This window comes from Coregonus lavaretus (assembly GCF_964263955.1).
Source record: "Coregonus lavaretus genome assembly, chromosome: 1".
NCBI classification, from domain to species: Eukaryota; Metazoa; Chordata; class Actinopteri; order Salmoniformes; family Salmonidae; genus Coregonus; species Coregonus lavaretus.
The window spans coordinates 13,986,186-14,002,690 of record NC_139988.1 but is presented as its reverse complement, the minus strand read 5'-3'; the positions used below and the strand labels follow the sequence as shown (position 1 = coordinate 14,002,690).

General features: G+C 44.0%; 1 protein-coding gene across 1 annotated transcript; it reads right to left on the bottom strand.

The window, feature by feature from the left end:
* Nucleotides 1-109: 109 nt before the first annotated feature.
* On the bottom strand, nt 110-16,181 carry LOC311128407 (monocarboxylate transporter 7-like; the record flags this gene model as incomplete). The annotated part of the gene is made up of 7 exons (XM_084160529.1): nt 110-272; nt 708-855; nt 1,032-2,012; nt 2,249-2,377; nt 2,478-2,621; nt 2,880-3,134; nt 16,118-16,181. The coding sequence occupies 7 exons, from the start codon at nt 16,179-16,181 to the stop codon at nt 110-112; spliced, it is 1,884 nt and encodes a 627-aa protein (XP_084016655.1).
* Between the last annotated feature and the right edge of the window lie 324 nt (nt 16,182-16,505).

The window sequence follows — 16,505 nt, the reverse complement described above, 5'->3', positions numbered from 1 at the left end:
AGTTCAGACTCTGATTTACCCCAATCAGCACTAGTTTAACCGAGACTTCAGTTCAGACTCTTATGGGGTTTCCTTCTGACCTGTGTGATGTCTTTTCAAGTAGAGATTGTCATCGGTTGGCCTTTTTCTGTAACGTTTTCTCATCCAAATCAAGGTCAACTTCTAGGAAGTCCTGAGGACTGACTCTGTCCTGGGCCTCCTTCCCCTCTCGCTGAGGTACAGGGTTTCCCGGCCCCACCTGCAGGGGTTCTGGGAGGTTCTGAGCCCCCCTCCTGCTGCACAACCTGGTCTCAGAGCACTTCATATTATTCTGTAAGTAAAAACCCTAACCCATTTAGATAACCCTTCACCTAACCTTAACCCTTTTAGCTAACCCTAACCTTAACCCTTTAACCTAACTCCTAAACTTAACCTTAACCTTAACCCCTAGCCTAGCTAACGTTAGCGAGCTAGCTAACGATAGCCACCTGGCCAACTAGCTAGAATGCGTAACATATCATACGTTTAGCAAATTCATAACATATTGTACGTTTTGCAATTTTGTAGCATATTGTACGTTTTGCTAATTCGTAACATAATAATACGAATTGTAATTCTTAACATATTATATGAAATGGGTGATGGACACCCACAAATTAATACATACCATTCAAAATGTAACATATCATAGTAAATGGATTGTCTCTGATTTACATACAGAATAATACGAAATGCTCTGAGGCCTGGTTGTGCTGCAGCAGGGCAGGCCTCTCTTGGCTGGTCGTACCAGACCCAGGAACACAGCCCCCAGACCCATACCCACTGCACAGGAGTAGAACGCTGAGCCGTAGTTCTGAGTCAGGTCCACAAGAACACCTGAGAGAACACAATAGAAAATTCTATAAGTTAAACAAACTCATTTATTAAAATGATGCACAAATGAAGCAAGTTTGTGTTATTTTCCTTTGATGATAATGGTGGGACATATCAGAGAGAGAGAGCAAAAGAGACAGAGGGCTGTGAAAAAGATGTGATCTGTATGCATCTCTTACCTCCCAGAGGTGGTCCCGCCAGCCCAGCGAAGCTCTGTATAAACACATAGACCCCCACGGCCGACGGCATCCTCTCTATGCCCACCACATCCTCCTCTGCCAGCATGGGTATATGTGTCGACGACACGGTGCCTATAAAAAACCCATAGAACCCACAACACACCACCAGGCCCCAGAACTCCCACACCAGGGTAAAGGCCACCAGTACCAGGCACAGCAGAACTACACATCCCAGCAGCACCAGGGGCTTCTTGCCTCTGAACAGCTTCCTGCCTAGCACCCAACCAATGGAGAGGCGGCCGAAGATCTCGGTAAAGGCCATGGCGGAGAGCATGTAGGCGGCGCGGTCACGCTTCACGCCACGGTTCACACTCAGCTCGATGATGTAGAGCTGAGGGGCAAAGAAACCCAATGTGGCAAAAAGGCCGAAGAGAGCGTAGCAGATGAAGCTGCCTTCTCTCAGCATGGAGAAGTCAAGGAGTTTCTGGGGGGATACTGTCTGTGTCTGTTCCTCATCCTTCTCCTCCGTCTCCTCGTCCTTCTCCATCTCCTTCTCCTTGCTTCCTAAGCACCGCTGTGAAGACGCCTCCTCCTCCTCCTCCTCCTCTTTCCCCTCGTTCCCCTTCAACTCCTCCCCTGCCTTACTGCCGTCCTCCAGGACCTGGTCCTCAGACTCTCCAGAGCTCAGGGAGTAACAATGAGCCAGCTTGTTATCCCTCTGCGGTGTGTAAGACCCATCCTTAGCATATGAACTGACCTTAGTGTACAACCTGTCCTTACTGTAGTACTCCTGTGTGTTCAGAGTATCCAGAGCCTTCAGCTCTTTGTCAGCCAGTCCATCTGTTTCTGTCTCCGTGGCTGGTCCAGGTCTGATGATGATGGGTCTTAGCAGAACTCCACAGATGATGATGATGCCTTGTAGAGCTCCAATCACCACCAGGGTGTAACGCCAGCCGATACGGTCCCTCAGAGCAGAGAAGGCTGAGGAGCAGAGAGGAGAACAGAGAGGAGAGCATTTGAAATACAAGACTATAGTGGTCAGGGTTTGCAATCCAACCTAAAATTAAATGCAGGTTAATGTGAAAAGAAAAAGCAATTGAGAGAAGTAAGATTAAGATAATGGGAAGGTTGCTAAACTGAAACATTAGCAGTTTTTTTTAAAGATAAACTTTGCTAGCTAGTAAGCAGAGTGTTCTAGTCCCCTTGTGACCTTTTACCTGGGGCGAGGGCGAACACAGAGAAGGACTCTCCTGTGGAGGCGACAGCTGTGACCAGGGAGCGTCGGTGGGAGAAGTACTGGGACAGGAGGGTGATGGTGGGCAGGAAGGTCAGACAGTATCCCAGACCTGTGGAGGGGAGAGGACACACGCACACACACTGGTGACAACACTGGTGGCACTGTGAGAGTGATGGTCAATCGTGTGTGTGTGTGTTTGTTTCTAATACCTGCAACAAGTCCAATGGTGATGTACATCTCGTTGATGGATTTGGTGAAGCCACTGGCGATGGTTCCTATGGAGACGAGGAGTCCACCAATCATAACAACTGTCTGGAACCCAAACCGGTTGGTCATCACAGAAGCGAGAGGAGCTGAGAGGGGATAGGTACCTCTGGTTAGCACACTATAGCGCATCTGACCTTTTGTAGCTGAGAGTGATATCAAAGTGTTGTCACCTTTAAAAGCATTTATTTTGAGCTCCTGAGCCTTTCGTTCTAGCCCAGCACTGATTCAGCTGATCACAAATCTGATTATTTGAATCGATGCTGGGCCAGTAACAAAAGTCTGCACACCCTGCAGCTCTACAAAAACACCACAGCACTAGACCTTGATGCTGCCCCTAGTCTCACCAGTGAAGGCCATGACGAAGACACAGATGGAGATGATCCAAGAGACTCGGCTGTTGCTCTCCCCGAACTCCCCCATCAGGTCCTGGAGGAAGATGCCCAAGCTCTTGATGACTCCGTAGGTGAACATTTCCACCAGGAAGAAGGAGACCGCCACCACCCAGCCCCAGCCACCATCTGGGGGAGCCGTGTAGACGTTAGGCCCCATGTAGCGCTTCACTCTGGACCCCCACACTGTCATGGATGGAGCATGGGATGCTGTAGGGAAGGTGGGCAATAAATAACTTTTAGAAAAGGTATCGAAGTTCATAGAAAAGTAAAGTCAATTATGCTTGTGATTGGAACATAGGCGAAATTGGCAGGGTGGATATGCCCCACCCAATATTCAGAACAGGTCAATTTAAAATCAATAAAAATCTTTTGGATGCACTGCACCTCCTCCGCTCAGCTGCACTGTCGACAGCCGCACTGTCTATACGCCCCTCTCCCACTAATTTCAGTATGCTGCTCAGCAGCCTTAGCCAAGCCAGCACTTGCCACACAGTCAGGCCGGCCTCATTCCACTTCAGATACACATGTATCTTCTGGAATGGAATGCGCCCCTCTGGTGGGGTGCCCCTTCCTCTCCCCTCCTTGAAAGACTAGCTTTTGCAAAAAACCCTTCTACCTCTTTTCGCAGCTTGACTCCACTGAGCAACAAGCACATCGCAAACACAAAGTTCCGAATCAGAAAGTAAGATTAGGTTAAGGTAGATTATCGATGTGTGATTTCTTGTTGTAAAGAAACGAAAGTTTTAGGATTACTTGATCCTATCCCAGGTATTCCTTAAAGAGGTGGGGTTTCAAATGTCTCCGGAAGGTGGTGAGTGACTCCGCTGTCCTGGCGTCGTGAGGGAGCTTGTTCCACCATTGGGGTGCCAGGGCAGCGAACAGTTTTGACTGGGCTGAGCGGGAACTATGCTTCCGCAGAGGTAGGGGAGCCAGCAGGCCAGAGGTGGATGAACGCAGTGCCCTCGTTTGGGTGTAGGGACTGATCAGAGCCTGAAGGTACGGAAGTGCCGTTCCCCTCACAGCTCCGTAGGCAAGCACCATGGTCTTGTAGCAGATGCGAGCTTCAACTGGAAGCCAGTGGAGTGTGCGGAGGAGCGGGGTGACGTGAGAGAACTTGGGAAGGTTGAACACCAGACGGGCTGCGGCATTCTGGATGACTTGTAGGGGTTTAATGGCACAGGCAGGGAGCCCAGCCAACAGCGAGTTGCAGTAATCCAGACGGGAGATGACAAGTGCCTGGATTAGGACCTGTGCCGCTTCCTGTGTAAGGCAGGGTCGTACTCTCCGAATGTTGTAGAGCATGAACCTACAGGATCGGGTCACCGCCTTGATGTTAGCGGAGAACGACAGGGTGTTGTCCAGGGTCACGCCAAGGCTCTTCGCACTCTGGGAGGAGGACACAACGGAGTTGTCAACCGTGATGGCGAGATCATGGAACAGGCAGTCCTTCCCCGGGAGGACGAGCAGCTCCGTCTTGCCAAGGTTCAGCTTGAGGTGGTGATCCGTCATCCATACTGATATATCTGCCAGACATACAGAGATGCGATTCGCCACCTGGTTATCAGAAGGGGGAAAGGAGAAGATTAGTTGTGTGTCGTCAGCGTAGCAATGATAGGAGAGGCCATGTGAGGATATGACAGAGCCAAGTGACTTGGTGTATAGCGAGAATAGGAGAGGGCCTAGAACTGAGCCCTGGGGGACACCAGTGGTGAGAGCACGTGGTGCGGAGACAGCTTCTCGCCACGCCACTTGGTAGGAGCGACCGGTCAGGTAGGACGCAATCCAAGAGTGAGCCGCGCCGGAGATGCCCAGCTCGGAGAGGGTGGAGAGGAGGATCTGATGGTTCACAGTATCAAAGGCAGCAGACAGGTCTAGAAGGACAAGAGCAGAGGAGAGAGAGTTAGCTTTAGCAGTGACACAGCAGTGACACAGAGAAGAGCAGTCTCAGTTGAATGACCAGTCTTGAAACCTGACTGGTTTGGATCAAGAAGGTCATTCTGAGAGAGATAGCAAGAGAGTTGGCTAAAGACGGCACACTCAATAGTTTTGGAGAGAAAACAAAGAAGGGATACTGGTCTGTAGTTGTTGACATCAGAGGGATCGAGTGTTGGTTTTTTGAGAAGGGGTGCAACTAATTGAGATGCAGTGCACTCCGCACCAGTGTTCATACCTCCCTGAATTGAGTTGCCTTCGTACAGCGCACCCCAGCCTCGGGGGGGATGTGTATTGGAAGAGTAAGAGAAGATGATACTCACGACTTGCTGGTGTGGGAGCACAGCGTAATGACTCAATCATGATTTATGACATTTTTTTGGATGTCTGACCATTTGTGGGCTATCACAAGGGTCAAACACACCTTATCTGTGTCTTTCTCCGGGGAGGGACGTTCCTACAGAACCCTGGGAGCAGAGACACCGTTGGAGGCGTGAAAACAGATGAATTTATTTTATTATTATTTATTTTTAGTCATTTAGCAGACGCTCTTATCCAGAGCGACTTACAGGAGCAATTAGGGTTAAGTGCCTTGCTCAAGGGCACATCAACAGATTTTTCACCTAGTCGGCTCGGGGATTAGAACCAGCGACCTTTCGGTTACTGGCACAATGCTCTTACCCACTAAGCTACCTGCCGCCCAAACATGAAAACGTGAAATCGATTAAATGAATGTTACTGTGTGAATTACATTTTCATGTTTGGATTGTTTCAAAAGTTCATAAAGAGCTATGAATTTTGATATGTTTTATTGCACTGTAAGTGCTATGGATTTATTGTTACAGGGAAAATGTGTTATTCTGTTCGTCAGACTGTGGATAGTTCAAAGAGGAGTAACACAGGGGTGCGCTCCTATCATTTAAATTGAGTTGATTAGAATCTGTGTGTGCTTTCCTGTCTTTTGTTTTCACTAGCAAAGAAATGCAAAGAAATGTTAATTCAGGTTGGGGGTGAGTTTCTGCTTGAATTTGGTTAAAAGGGCAGTGAATTTGTTCATACTTTGAGAACTTGCTACCAAGCTCCTGTTTTTTCTCTAAGAGATTATTCTGAACTGAAGACACATGTAACCACGTTAAGTCTTAGCCTATTGATGGTAGTCATTTACTCTAAGTAGTCTGTAATAGATCATGTATTTCATGTACACTGTAATTATTTGAGTGTTAATTATTTCGTGACTAATAAATTCCATTAGTTGAATTGAATAAATCCATTCCTTGTTTTACAGAGTAATTATTTGACTATACGTTTATAATTTAGTAGGTCTATTGCTAGTTGTTATATACACTATGCATAGCACATGCTTGGGTTCCACCTTGACATCTCTGATCTGCGTGCCTCAATAAATTAATGATAGAACATTGGTTGCCAGGATTAGCTATTTGTATGTAGTCTCTTAATAATTGTATAATGGTGCAAGTTAGACACATTCAATAGTCATAGTGAGAGGTGATGTAAGGCTGTACCCTGACTAGATTCCTCCAGAGACGTACAGGGCCTGTTGCATTTATTCACATAATAATGGAGTCAGATTGATAAATTTAGTTTATTATTATATTCAACATAATTTCTACATAATGGTTGGATAATTTCCACACCACTACAGATGTGTCTGTCGTGATCACCTTGCGAGACACAATTCAGCCCATGGAGCCCCCTGACAATAGCAGATGGCCCCACCACTGGGCCCTGGCCGGTAGGCCTGACAGGGACACCCGAAACGACTGGCTTAGGCTGCGAGATGCACCCAGTTGAGTAGCTAGCGCTGGAAGGGCCGTATCAACAACGACTTCCATCCCAGAAGCCCCAGTAGGAATAGGCTCTAGCGAAAACCCAGACGAAATCTGTCTGAGCAGAGCCGTAACCCGGACACCCTCCATAGGGATAGAAAAGCGTGATATGCAAGTACGTCTAGCTCGAAACCCAGAAACGAAATGCGCTGAGAGACAGACAGCTCTTCTTCAGGTTTCTTATTAAGCCTAGAGACTGAATACGGGACAGTAGCATGGATGTGTGTAACACTGCTTGCCCCCTCGAGTCCGCCACCACCAGCCAATCGCTGTAATAGGCGGTGGCTCGTGAGGATTCTGAGTTTGTAGACTCTTGAGGTGCTAGCTGAGGCCACGTAAGTCTAGAATGAGGAGGCAGGAATAGTTAGTAGTAGATAGCTCACCTCGGCGAGTTAGCCAACCTGGCTAGCACGCTATGCAGCGCTCGTTTAGCTAGCCCGGTCTCGAAAATCCACATAGGACCCGATCACAGAGGTGATCCTTCATCAACAAGTATGAGAAGAGAGGCAAGCGGTGCTTGACCGAGGCAGACAGAAGAGGCAGGGGGTACCCACCGAACCTGGCCGCCGTCTCTCCTCGAGTAGCCTCCCGTAACTGGCGACAGAGTGCACAGGAGCTGGGTTGGCTTGGGCAGCCACCGCATACCCCATGCCCAGGAAGACAAGACATTTGCTTCGACCACCCAAAGTCGCCATTGGTAATCTCAAGCTTCCTCAAGAATGCTACACATCTTTCCAGGGAGTTTGTACACAATACGTGGCAATGCGCACATGGACTGATTCGAGCGAGGGCCGCCTGAGCGTGGTCCAAGCCGAGACAAACTACACATAGATTGTGAGTATCTTTCAGAGAAATGCTATAACCGCATGACTGGGGGCATAATCTCAACCCTGAACCCAGTTTAGCCATCGTCATCTCTGTCGTTTTCTTAGCCATCTTACTCATTGCACCAGCAAATTGAAGAATAACTAATTGTTTGTGATTAGAAAACTTATGAGAACAAGTACAACCTTCAGCACACAACATCCAGGGGGTGAGCACGCTCTACCACTATGGGACAGTTTAGTTGGTGCAATGTAAGACAGTCTCGTTTTCCAATTGTTTGTTTTAGTAGCGTGAATCGTTCCTGTTCACACTGAGGTGAAGAGCGGAATACAGTGGGGGAAAAAAGTATTTAGTCAGCCACCAATTGTGCAAGTTCTCCCACTTAAAAAGATGAGAGAGGCCTGTAATTTTCATCATAGGTACACGTCAACTATGACAGACAAATTGAGGAAAAAAAATCCTGAAAATCACATTGTAGGATTTTTAATGAATTTATTTGCAAATTATGGTGGAAAATAAGTATTTGGTCACCTACAAACAAGCAAGATTTCTGGCTCTCACAGACCTGTAACTTCTTCTTTAAGAGGCTCCTCTGTCCTCCACTCGTTACCTGTATTAATGGCACCTGTTTGAACTTGTTATCAGTATAAAAGACACCTGTCCACAACCTCAAACAGTCACACTCCAAACTCCACTATGGCCAAGACCAAAGAGCTGTCAAAGGACACCAGAAAGAAAATTGTAGACCTGCACCAGGCTGGGAAGACTGAATCTACAATAGGTAAGCAGCTTGGTTTGAATAAATCAACTGTGGGAGCAATTATTAGGAAATGGAAGACATACAAGACCACTGATAATCTCCCTCGATCTGGGGCTCCACGCAAGATCTCACCCCGTGGGGTCAAAATGATCACAAGAACGGTGAGCAAAAATCCCAGAACCACACGGTGGGACCTAGTGAATGACCTGCAGAGAGCTGGGACCAAAGTAACAAAGCCTACCATCAGTAACACACTACGACGCCAGGGACTCAAATCCTGCCGTGCAAGACGTGTCCCCCTGCTTAAGCCAGTACATGTCCAGGCCCGTCTGAAGTTTGCTAGAGTGCATTTGGATGATCCAGAAGAGGATTGGGAGAATGTCATGTGGTCAGAAGAAACCAAAATAGAACTTTTTGGTAAAAACTCAACTCGTCGTGTTTGGAGGACAAAGAATGCTGAGTTGCATCCAAAGAACACCATACCTACTGTGAAGCATGGGGGCGGAAACATCATGCTTTGGGGCTGTTTTTCTGCAAAGGGACCAGGACGACTGATCCGTGTAAAGGAAAGAATGAATGGGGCCATGTATCGTGAGATTTTGAGTGAAAACCTCCTTCCATCAGCAAGGGCATTGAAGATGAAACGTGGCTGGGTCTTTCAGCATGACAATGATCCCAAACACACTGCCCGGGCAACGAAGGAGTGGCTTCGTAAGAAGCATTTCAAGGTCCTGGAGTGGCCTAGCCAGTCTCCAGATCTCAACCCCATAGAAAATCTTTGGAGGGAGTTGAAAGTCCGTGTTGCCCAGCGACAGCCCCAAAACATCACTGCTCTAGAGGAGATCTGCATGGAGGAATGGGCCAAAATACCAGCAACAGTGTGTGAAAACCTTGTGAAGACTTACAGAAAACATTTGACCTGTGTCATTGCCAACAAAAGGTATATAACAAAGTATTGAGAAACTTTTGTTATTGACCAAATACTTATTTTCCACCATAATTTGCAAATAAATTCATTAAAAATCCTACAATGTGATTTTCTGGATTTTCTTTTCTAATTTTGTCTGTCATAGTTGACGTGTACCTATTATGAAAATTACAGGCCTCTCTCATCTTTTTAAGTGGGAGAACTTGCACAATTGGTGGCTGACTAAATACTTTTTTCCCCCACTGTAACTGAAGGACTGAATCCGAGTCTCCCGCTTATCACCTGTGGAAGGCGGGGCTTCCAGCGAGGCGCGGATTTCATTGGCCTTGTCAGGCGTGATTGTAGATCCTTCAACCGAAGTCGCGAGAATGCGACTCCGCATAGTATGTTGTACCGAAGTTGACTGAAAGGGATCAGAATCTCTCAGCAGCCATATGCAGCAGTGCACACTCTTCATTCATTGATGTGCATCCAGTCTCTGTAAGCCACCTCCAGAGCCCAGCTACTGTCTGCCTCCATCAAAGTCCAGTCTAGTCTCCATCAAATTCCAGTCCAGTCTGGTCAGCCACCTTCAGAGCTCAGCCACTGTTTGCCTCCTAGACAGGTCAAGTCCATTCTGTCAGCCACCTTCAGAGCCCAGCCAATGTCTGCCTTCTTCCAAGTTTAGTCCAGACTTTCAAATTCCAGTCTGTCAACCACCTTCAGAGCCCAGCCACTGTCTGCCTCCTAGAAAGGTTAAGTCCAGTCTCTGTCAGCCACCTTCAGAGCCCAGTCACTGCCTGCGTTCCAAGTTTAGTCCAGTCCAGCTACTGGCAGCCATCTTCAGAGTCCAGCTACCGTCTGCCTCCTAGAAAAGTCCAGTCTCTGTCAGCAACCTCCTAATTTACTTTTTCAATATAGACTCTCCCCTGACAGCTGTTTGTTAGACTGACTGTCAGGACTAAATATACTGGAAGGTATCTTTTAGCTCAGCCCTGTATGTATTCCACCTGTAAACTAGGAAAACTACAAAACTGAATAGTAAATGTATGATCAACTTAGTAGATGATATCCTATGTAAATATGAATGTGCATCATTATACTCAGTCTTCCTCTTTTGTGTCTTCTTAATATTTGCCTTGAAATAATTTCATTACTGATGGTGACTTATCCTTCCACTTATAGTGGTTTCAAAAATACCCCTCAAGAGAGACCATAAAGTCATGTCAAACTGTAGAATTGCAGGAACATTTGTATATGTAAATATTTATGTGCATCATTATTATAAAACTCAGTCTTCATCTGTGTCTTCTTAATATAAATAAATATGCATGTCTGCATCATTATAATACAACTCAGTCTTCATATTTTGTCTTCTTAATATTTGTCTTGAAATATCTTCATTAATGATGGTGATGACTTTCCACTTATCCTTCCACTTATACTGTGTTTAAAAAAATACCCCTCCATATACCCCTCAAGAGAGGCATGATAAGTCATGTAAAACTGTGTAGAATTGCAGGAAATGCGTTTTAAAATGTCCAAATAAAATTTGGGGACAACCCCCGGACCCACGTCTGAAAATTCTACACCACAATTTCCCCCTTGGATTGGAAAGATAATTAATACATAGTTAATAATGCAAATGTTATTAGTAAGCTATGGTATAAGGTTAATATATTGTACAAGTTGGACATATACAGTGCCTTCAGAAAGTATTTATATCCCTTGACTTATTCCTAATTTTGTTGTGTTACAGCCTGAATTCAAAATGGATGAAATATATATATTTTTTTTACCTTATTCAAAAATTTATTAAATAAATGCTTTTTTTAATCAACGATCTACACACAATACCCCATAATGACAAAGTGAAAACATGTTTTTAGACATTTTAGCAAATGTATTGCAAATAAAATACAGAAATATCTCATTTACATAAGTATTCACACCTCTGAGTCTATACTTTGTAGAAGCACCTTTGGCAGTAATACAAGTCTTTAAGAGCTTTCCACACCTGGATTGTGCAACATTTGCCCATTATAATTTTCTAAATTCTTCAAGCTCTGTCAAATTGGTTGTTGATCATTGCTAGACAACCATTTTCAGGTCTTTCCATTGATTTTCAAGTAGATTGAAGTCAAAACTGTAACTCGGCCACTCAGGAACATTCACTGTTTTCTTGGCAAGCAATTCCAGTGTAGATTTGGCATTGTGTTTTAGGTTATTGTCCTGCTGAAAGGTGAATTCATCTCCCAGTGTCTGGTGGAAAGCAGACCGAACCACGTTTTACTCTAGGATTTTGCCTGTGCTTAGCTCCATTCCATTTATTTTTTATCCTGAAAAACTCCCCAGTCCTTAACGATTACAAGCATACCCATAACATGATGCAGCCACCCACCACTATGCTTGAAAATATGGAGAGTGGTACTCAGTAATGTGTTGTATTGGATTTGCCCCAAACATAACACTTTGTATTCAGGACAAAAAGTTAATTGCTTTGCCACATTCTTTGCAGTATTCCTTTAGTGCCTTGTTGCAAACAAGATGCATGCTTTTGAATATTTGTATTCTGTACAGGCTTCTTTCTTTTCACTCTGTTAATTAGTTTAGCATTGTGGAGTAACTACAATGTTGTTGAACCATCCTGTTTTCTCCTATCACAGCCATTAAACTCTGTAACTGTTTTAAATTCACCATTGGCCTCACCATTGGTTTCCTTTCTCGCTGGCAATTGAGTTAGGAAGGATGCCTGTATTTTTGTAGTGACTGGGTGAATTGATACACCATCCAAAGTGTAATTAATAACGTCACCACGCTCAAAGGGATATTCAATCTCTGCTTTTTATTTTTACCCATCTACCAATATTGGAGGCATTTGAAAAGTTCCTTGGTCTTTGTGGTTGAATCTGTGTTTGACATTCACTGCTTGACTGAGGGACCTTACAGATACAGTGCATTCAGAAAGTATTCATAACCCTTGACTTTTTCCACATTTTGTTAAGTTACAGCCTTATTCTAAAATGGATTAAATAAAAAATGTTCCTCATCAATCTACACACAATACCCCATAACGACAAAGCAAAAAATGGGTTTTAGAAATGTTAGCAAATGTATTAAAAATAAAAACAGAAATACCTTATTTACATAAGTATTCAGACCCTTTGCTATGAGACTCTAAATTGAGCTCAGGTGCATCCTGTTTCCATTGATCATCCTTGAGATGTTTCTACAACTTGATTGGAGTCCACCTTTGGTAAATTAAATTGATTGGACATGATTTGGAAAGGCACACACCTGTCTATATAAGGTCCCACAGTTGACAGTGCAAGTCAGAGCAAAAACCAAGCCATGATGTTGAAGGAATTGTCCGTAAAGTTCAAAGACAGGATTGTGTCGAAGCACAGATCTGGAGAAAGGTACCAAAACATTTCTGCAGCATTGAAGGTCCCCAAGAACACAGTGGCCTCCATCATTCTTAAATGGAAGAAGTTTGGAACCACCAAGACTCTTCCTAGAGCTGGTCGTCCGGCCAAACTGAGCAATTGGGGGAGAAGGTCCTTGGTCAGGGAGGTGACCAAGAACCCGAGCTCTAGAGTTCCTCTGTGGAGATGGGAGAACCTTCCAGAAGGACAACCATCTATGCAGCACTCCACCAATCAGGCCTTTACGGTATAGTGGCCAGACGGAAGCCACTCCTCAGTAAAAGGCACATGACAGCCAGCTTGGAGTTTGCCAAGAGGCACCTAAAGCACTCTGACCATGAGAAACAAGATTCTCTGGTCTGATGAAACCAAGATTGAACTCTTTGGCCTGAATGCCAAGTGTCACGTCTGGAGGAAACCTGGCACCATTCCTAAAGTGAAGCATGGTGGTGGCAGCATCATGCTGTGGGGATGTGTTTAAGTGGCAGGGACTGGGAGACTAGTCAGGATCGAAGGAAAGATGAACGGAGCCAAGTACAGAGAGATCCTTGATGAAAACCTGCTCCAGGGTGCTCAGACTGGGGCAAAGGTTCACCTTCCAACAGGACAACAACCCTAAGCACACAGCCAAGACAACGCAGGAGTGGCTTCGGGACAAGTCTCTGAATGTCCTTGAGTGGCCCAGCCAGAGCCCGGATTTGAACCGATCGAACATCTCTGGAGAGACCTGAAAATATCTGTGCAGCGACGATCCCCATCCAACCTGACAGAGTTTGAGAGGATCTGCAGAGAAGAATGGGAGAAACTCCCCAAATACAGATGTGCCAAGCTTGTAGCGTCATACCCAAGGAGACTCTGCCAAAGGTGCTTCAACAAAGTACTGAGTAAAGGGTCTGAATACTTATGTAAATGTGATATTTCCGTTTTTTATTTTCAATACATTTGCAAAAATGTCAAAAAACCTGTTTTTGCTTTGTCATTATGGGGTATTGTGTGTAGATTGATGAGGAAAAAAACAATTTAAGCCATTTCAGAATAAGGCTGTAACGTATCAAAATGTGGAAAAAGTCAAGGGGTCAGAATACTTTCCGAATGCACTGTAATTGTATGTGTTGGGTACAGAGATTAGTTAGTCATTAAAAAATAATGTTAAACTCTATTATTGCACACAGAGTGAGTCCATGTAACTTATTACATGACTTGTTAAGAAAATGTGTACTCCTGAACTTATTTAGGCTTACCATAACAAAGGGGTTGAATACTTATTGACTTAAGACATTTCAGCTTTTCATTTTTAATTAATTTGTAAACATTTTGAAAAAAGATAATTCCACTTTGACATTATAGGGTATTGTCTGTAGGCCAGTGACAAAAAAAATCTAAATTGAATGAATTTTAAATTCAGGCTGTAACACAACAAAACGTGGAAAAAGTAAAGGGGTGTGAATACTTTCTGAAGGCTGATTTGTGAAGAGCAAAAAAAATATCTGCAGTTTACATGTGACTTTCTGAGTTAGTCCCTCGCCACTGTAACCCTCTTTGGTAACTCTGAGCATAATGTAGGAACGCTCATTGTTGGCGTGAACGTGCACGTAAAGCGGTAATTCAATCACTGATTTACAGGTACTAGTGATGAGTGCTTTTCTGAGGTTGGTTCGGTTTTGGTTCGATTATTAAAAATAAACACGGTTTTCAATTTCGGTTTCTATTCTCTTTTTAAACATTAAATGCATTAAAAGTAATAATTGTAGAGCTTTTCCGAAGCCCAAAATAGTGAACGTTCATTAAATTGACAAAACATTGAAAACATTCCGTTGTCTCTTTCAGTTGCACATTGGGTAGACGTCAATAGAAAAATAGGAAATTACTATGAAATGAAATATTTAAGTTGTGTATATTACTTAGCTTTTATTTGAAGACTTTATTATTTTTCATTCCTTAAAAGTCATCATCTCATATCTGCTCAGGAAGTAGCAGCCAAACAGCCAGACAACGTTCTCTCTGATCCCAAGACTGTACTGTCTTAAGTCATCCTATTTCGCTAGGCTAGCCTGCAGAGCTGTCTGATTAAATCATTTTACTAGTTCTTCAAAATAGATAAGGCATACTTTCACGATCTGTCTCTATTCATCTCTCTCTTCCTTGTGTTGTGTTCATTCCTCTCTCATGCTGTCTGTGTGTCTATGCGGTCGGTCTTTATCTTACCTAATTTAGTAAGAGTAAAAGTGTATCCATCTATGTCCGAGCCGTGAAAGGCGCAATGGATTATGGTTATTGTAGTTAATTACAACTTTTCTGCGCTAAACTAGGCTGAATATTTGCTTAATGAAAACTTCAACTCCCTTCAGCCCAGCGTCCCATTCTCTCGTGAATGATTTGATTTCTCTCTGGATAAAGGGCGCTTTAGGCTCACAAATAACGGCACTAAATGGAATTGAAGTACCCGTAATTGAACCGACCTCGGTCAATTAGATGTGTAATAACCCTGCCCCCCAAAAACGAAATGTCGGTTAATCGCTCAGCACTAAAAGTTACCTGTGGATTATATCGCAAAATGTCAATATAAAGTATCGTTCTCAATTTCATATGTTAGTAACATAGTTGTAACTTGCAAACTATTCTCGTTTCAGGCAATGTTATGATGAAAGTGTTGCTACTTATTGTTGCTGCTTATATCGGGAACAATTTGGCTTCGTAGGACACGCTGCCTGCTATATCAACGCAACGTTTCCTTTGTATCAAGGACCCTAATCAATGCTACAGAGCTATTTTGCACAACGTCAAAACACAACCATAACGCATAAACCTGTCTCACTCACCGCCTTTATTGTCGCTCCTCATATCCAGTTAGCCTTTTCTCAATGAATGAATAAGCAATGCCATCCCCTGATGTCATTGGTGAATAGGCTATGGCATTGGCAACTCATACAACCCAACTGTCTTAACCAATTCTGCAGTGCTGACTTGTCTGTCTCTGTCTTTTAACCAAAAGTGTGTGTGTGCATAGATCTCTGTGGGTTGACCCACAACCCATCAGACAAAGATGGTCAAAGGAAAGAGAACAGCAGATACTAGTATTGGCTTGATTTAGCCTAAATTATAAAACCAATACTGTACTTGTCTTAGCCCATGACGTCACGTTCTCCTACATTCTAGGGCAGGGATGGGCAAATTGGATGGGGTAGAGGCTACACAAGTTTTTTGGGGGAAATTGATCCGCGGGACTACAAAAAGGGCCCTGTTCTAGGGCCGTTTAGAGTCTTCAGATATTTCGCACCTAACCAATTTGGCTATAAACTGTTAGCTATAAGCTGCCCAAGTATTTGAATCAGCAATTAATGTTAGACCACTATGAAAATTATAACTACATTATAACTAGGCTACATGGGTGATTATCGGGACTCTTGAAAAACCTTGTATAGCTCACTCATTTGGAACTGTCCAAGGAAGTAATATACTAGACAGAACTGTAGGCTCCTAGCCTTATTCCTCACCTTTAGTGGATTGATCTCGAAGAACCACAGGTGAAAGCAAATCCCCCGGGTCGGTCTCTGCCATATTGCTTCTACTTATCCTATATTTTGATGAATTAAGGAGAGGAGAGATGAGGAGAAGAAAGCCACTTTAGGGGACTCCGTTTCCAATGATGACTTGGTTTAAATCGACCACAACTTGAATTTAAAGGTAGCACAGTTCGTGAATGACCGCATTGAACTACCCATAGTACGGGTCTCAATCATGCTGTTGGCAACGTAGATTGTAGATAACTGTAGATATATTCTTTGCCAGCTCACTTGTTGCTCCTTTTCAATCAATACTTCTAAGTCAGATACAGAATGTTTACTTCAATTAGCATTGCGTAACTCTTACCTGTTTTTCAAT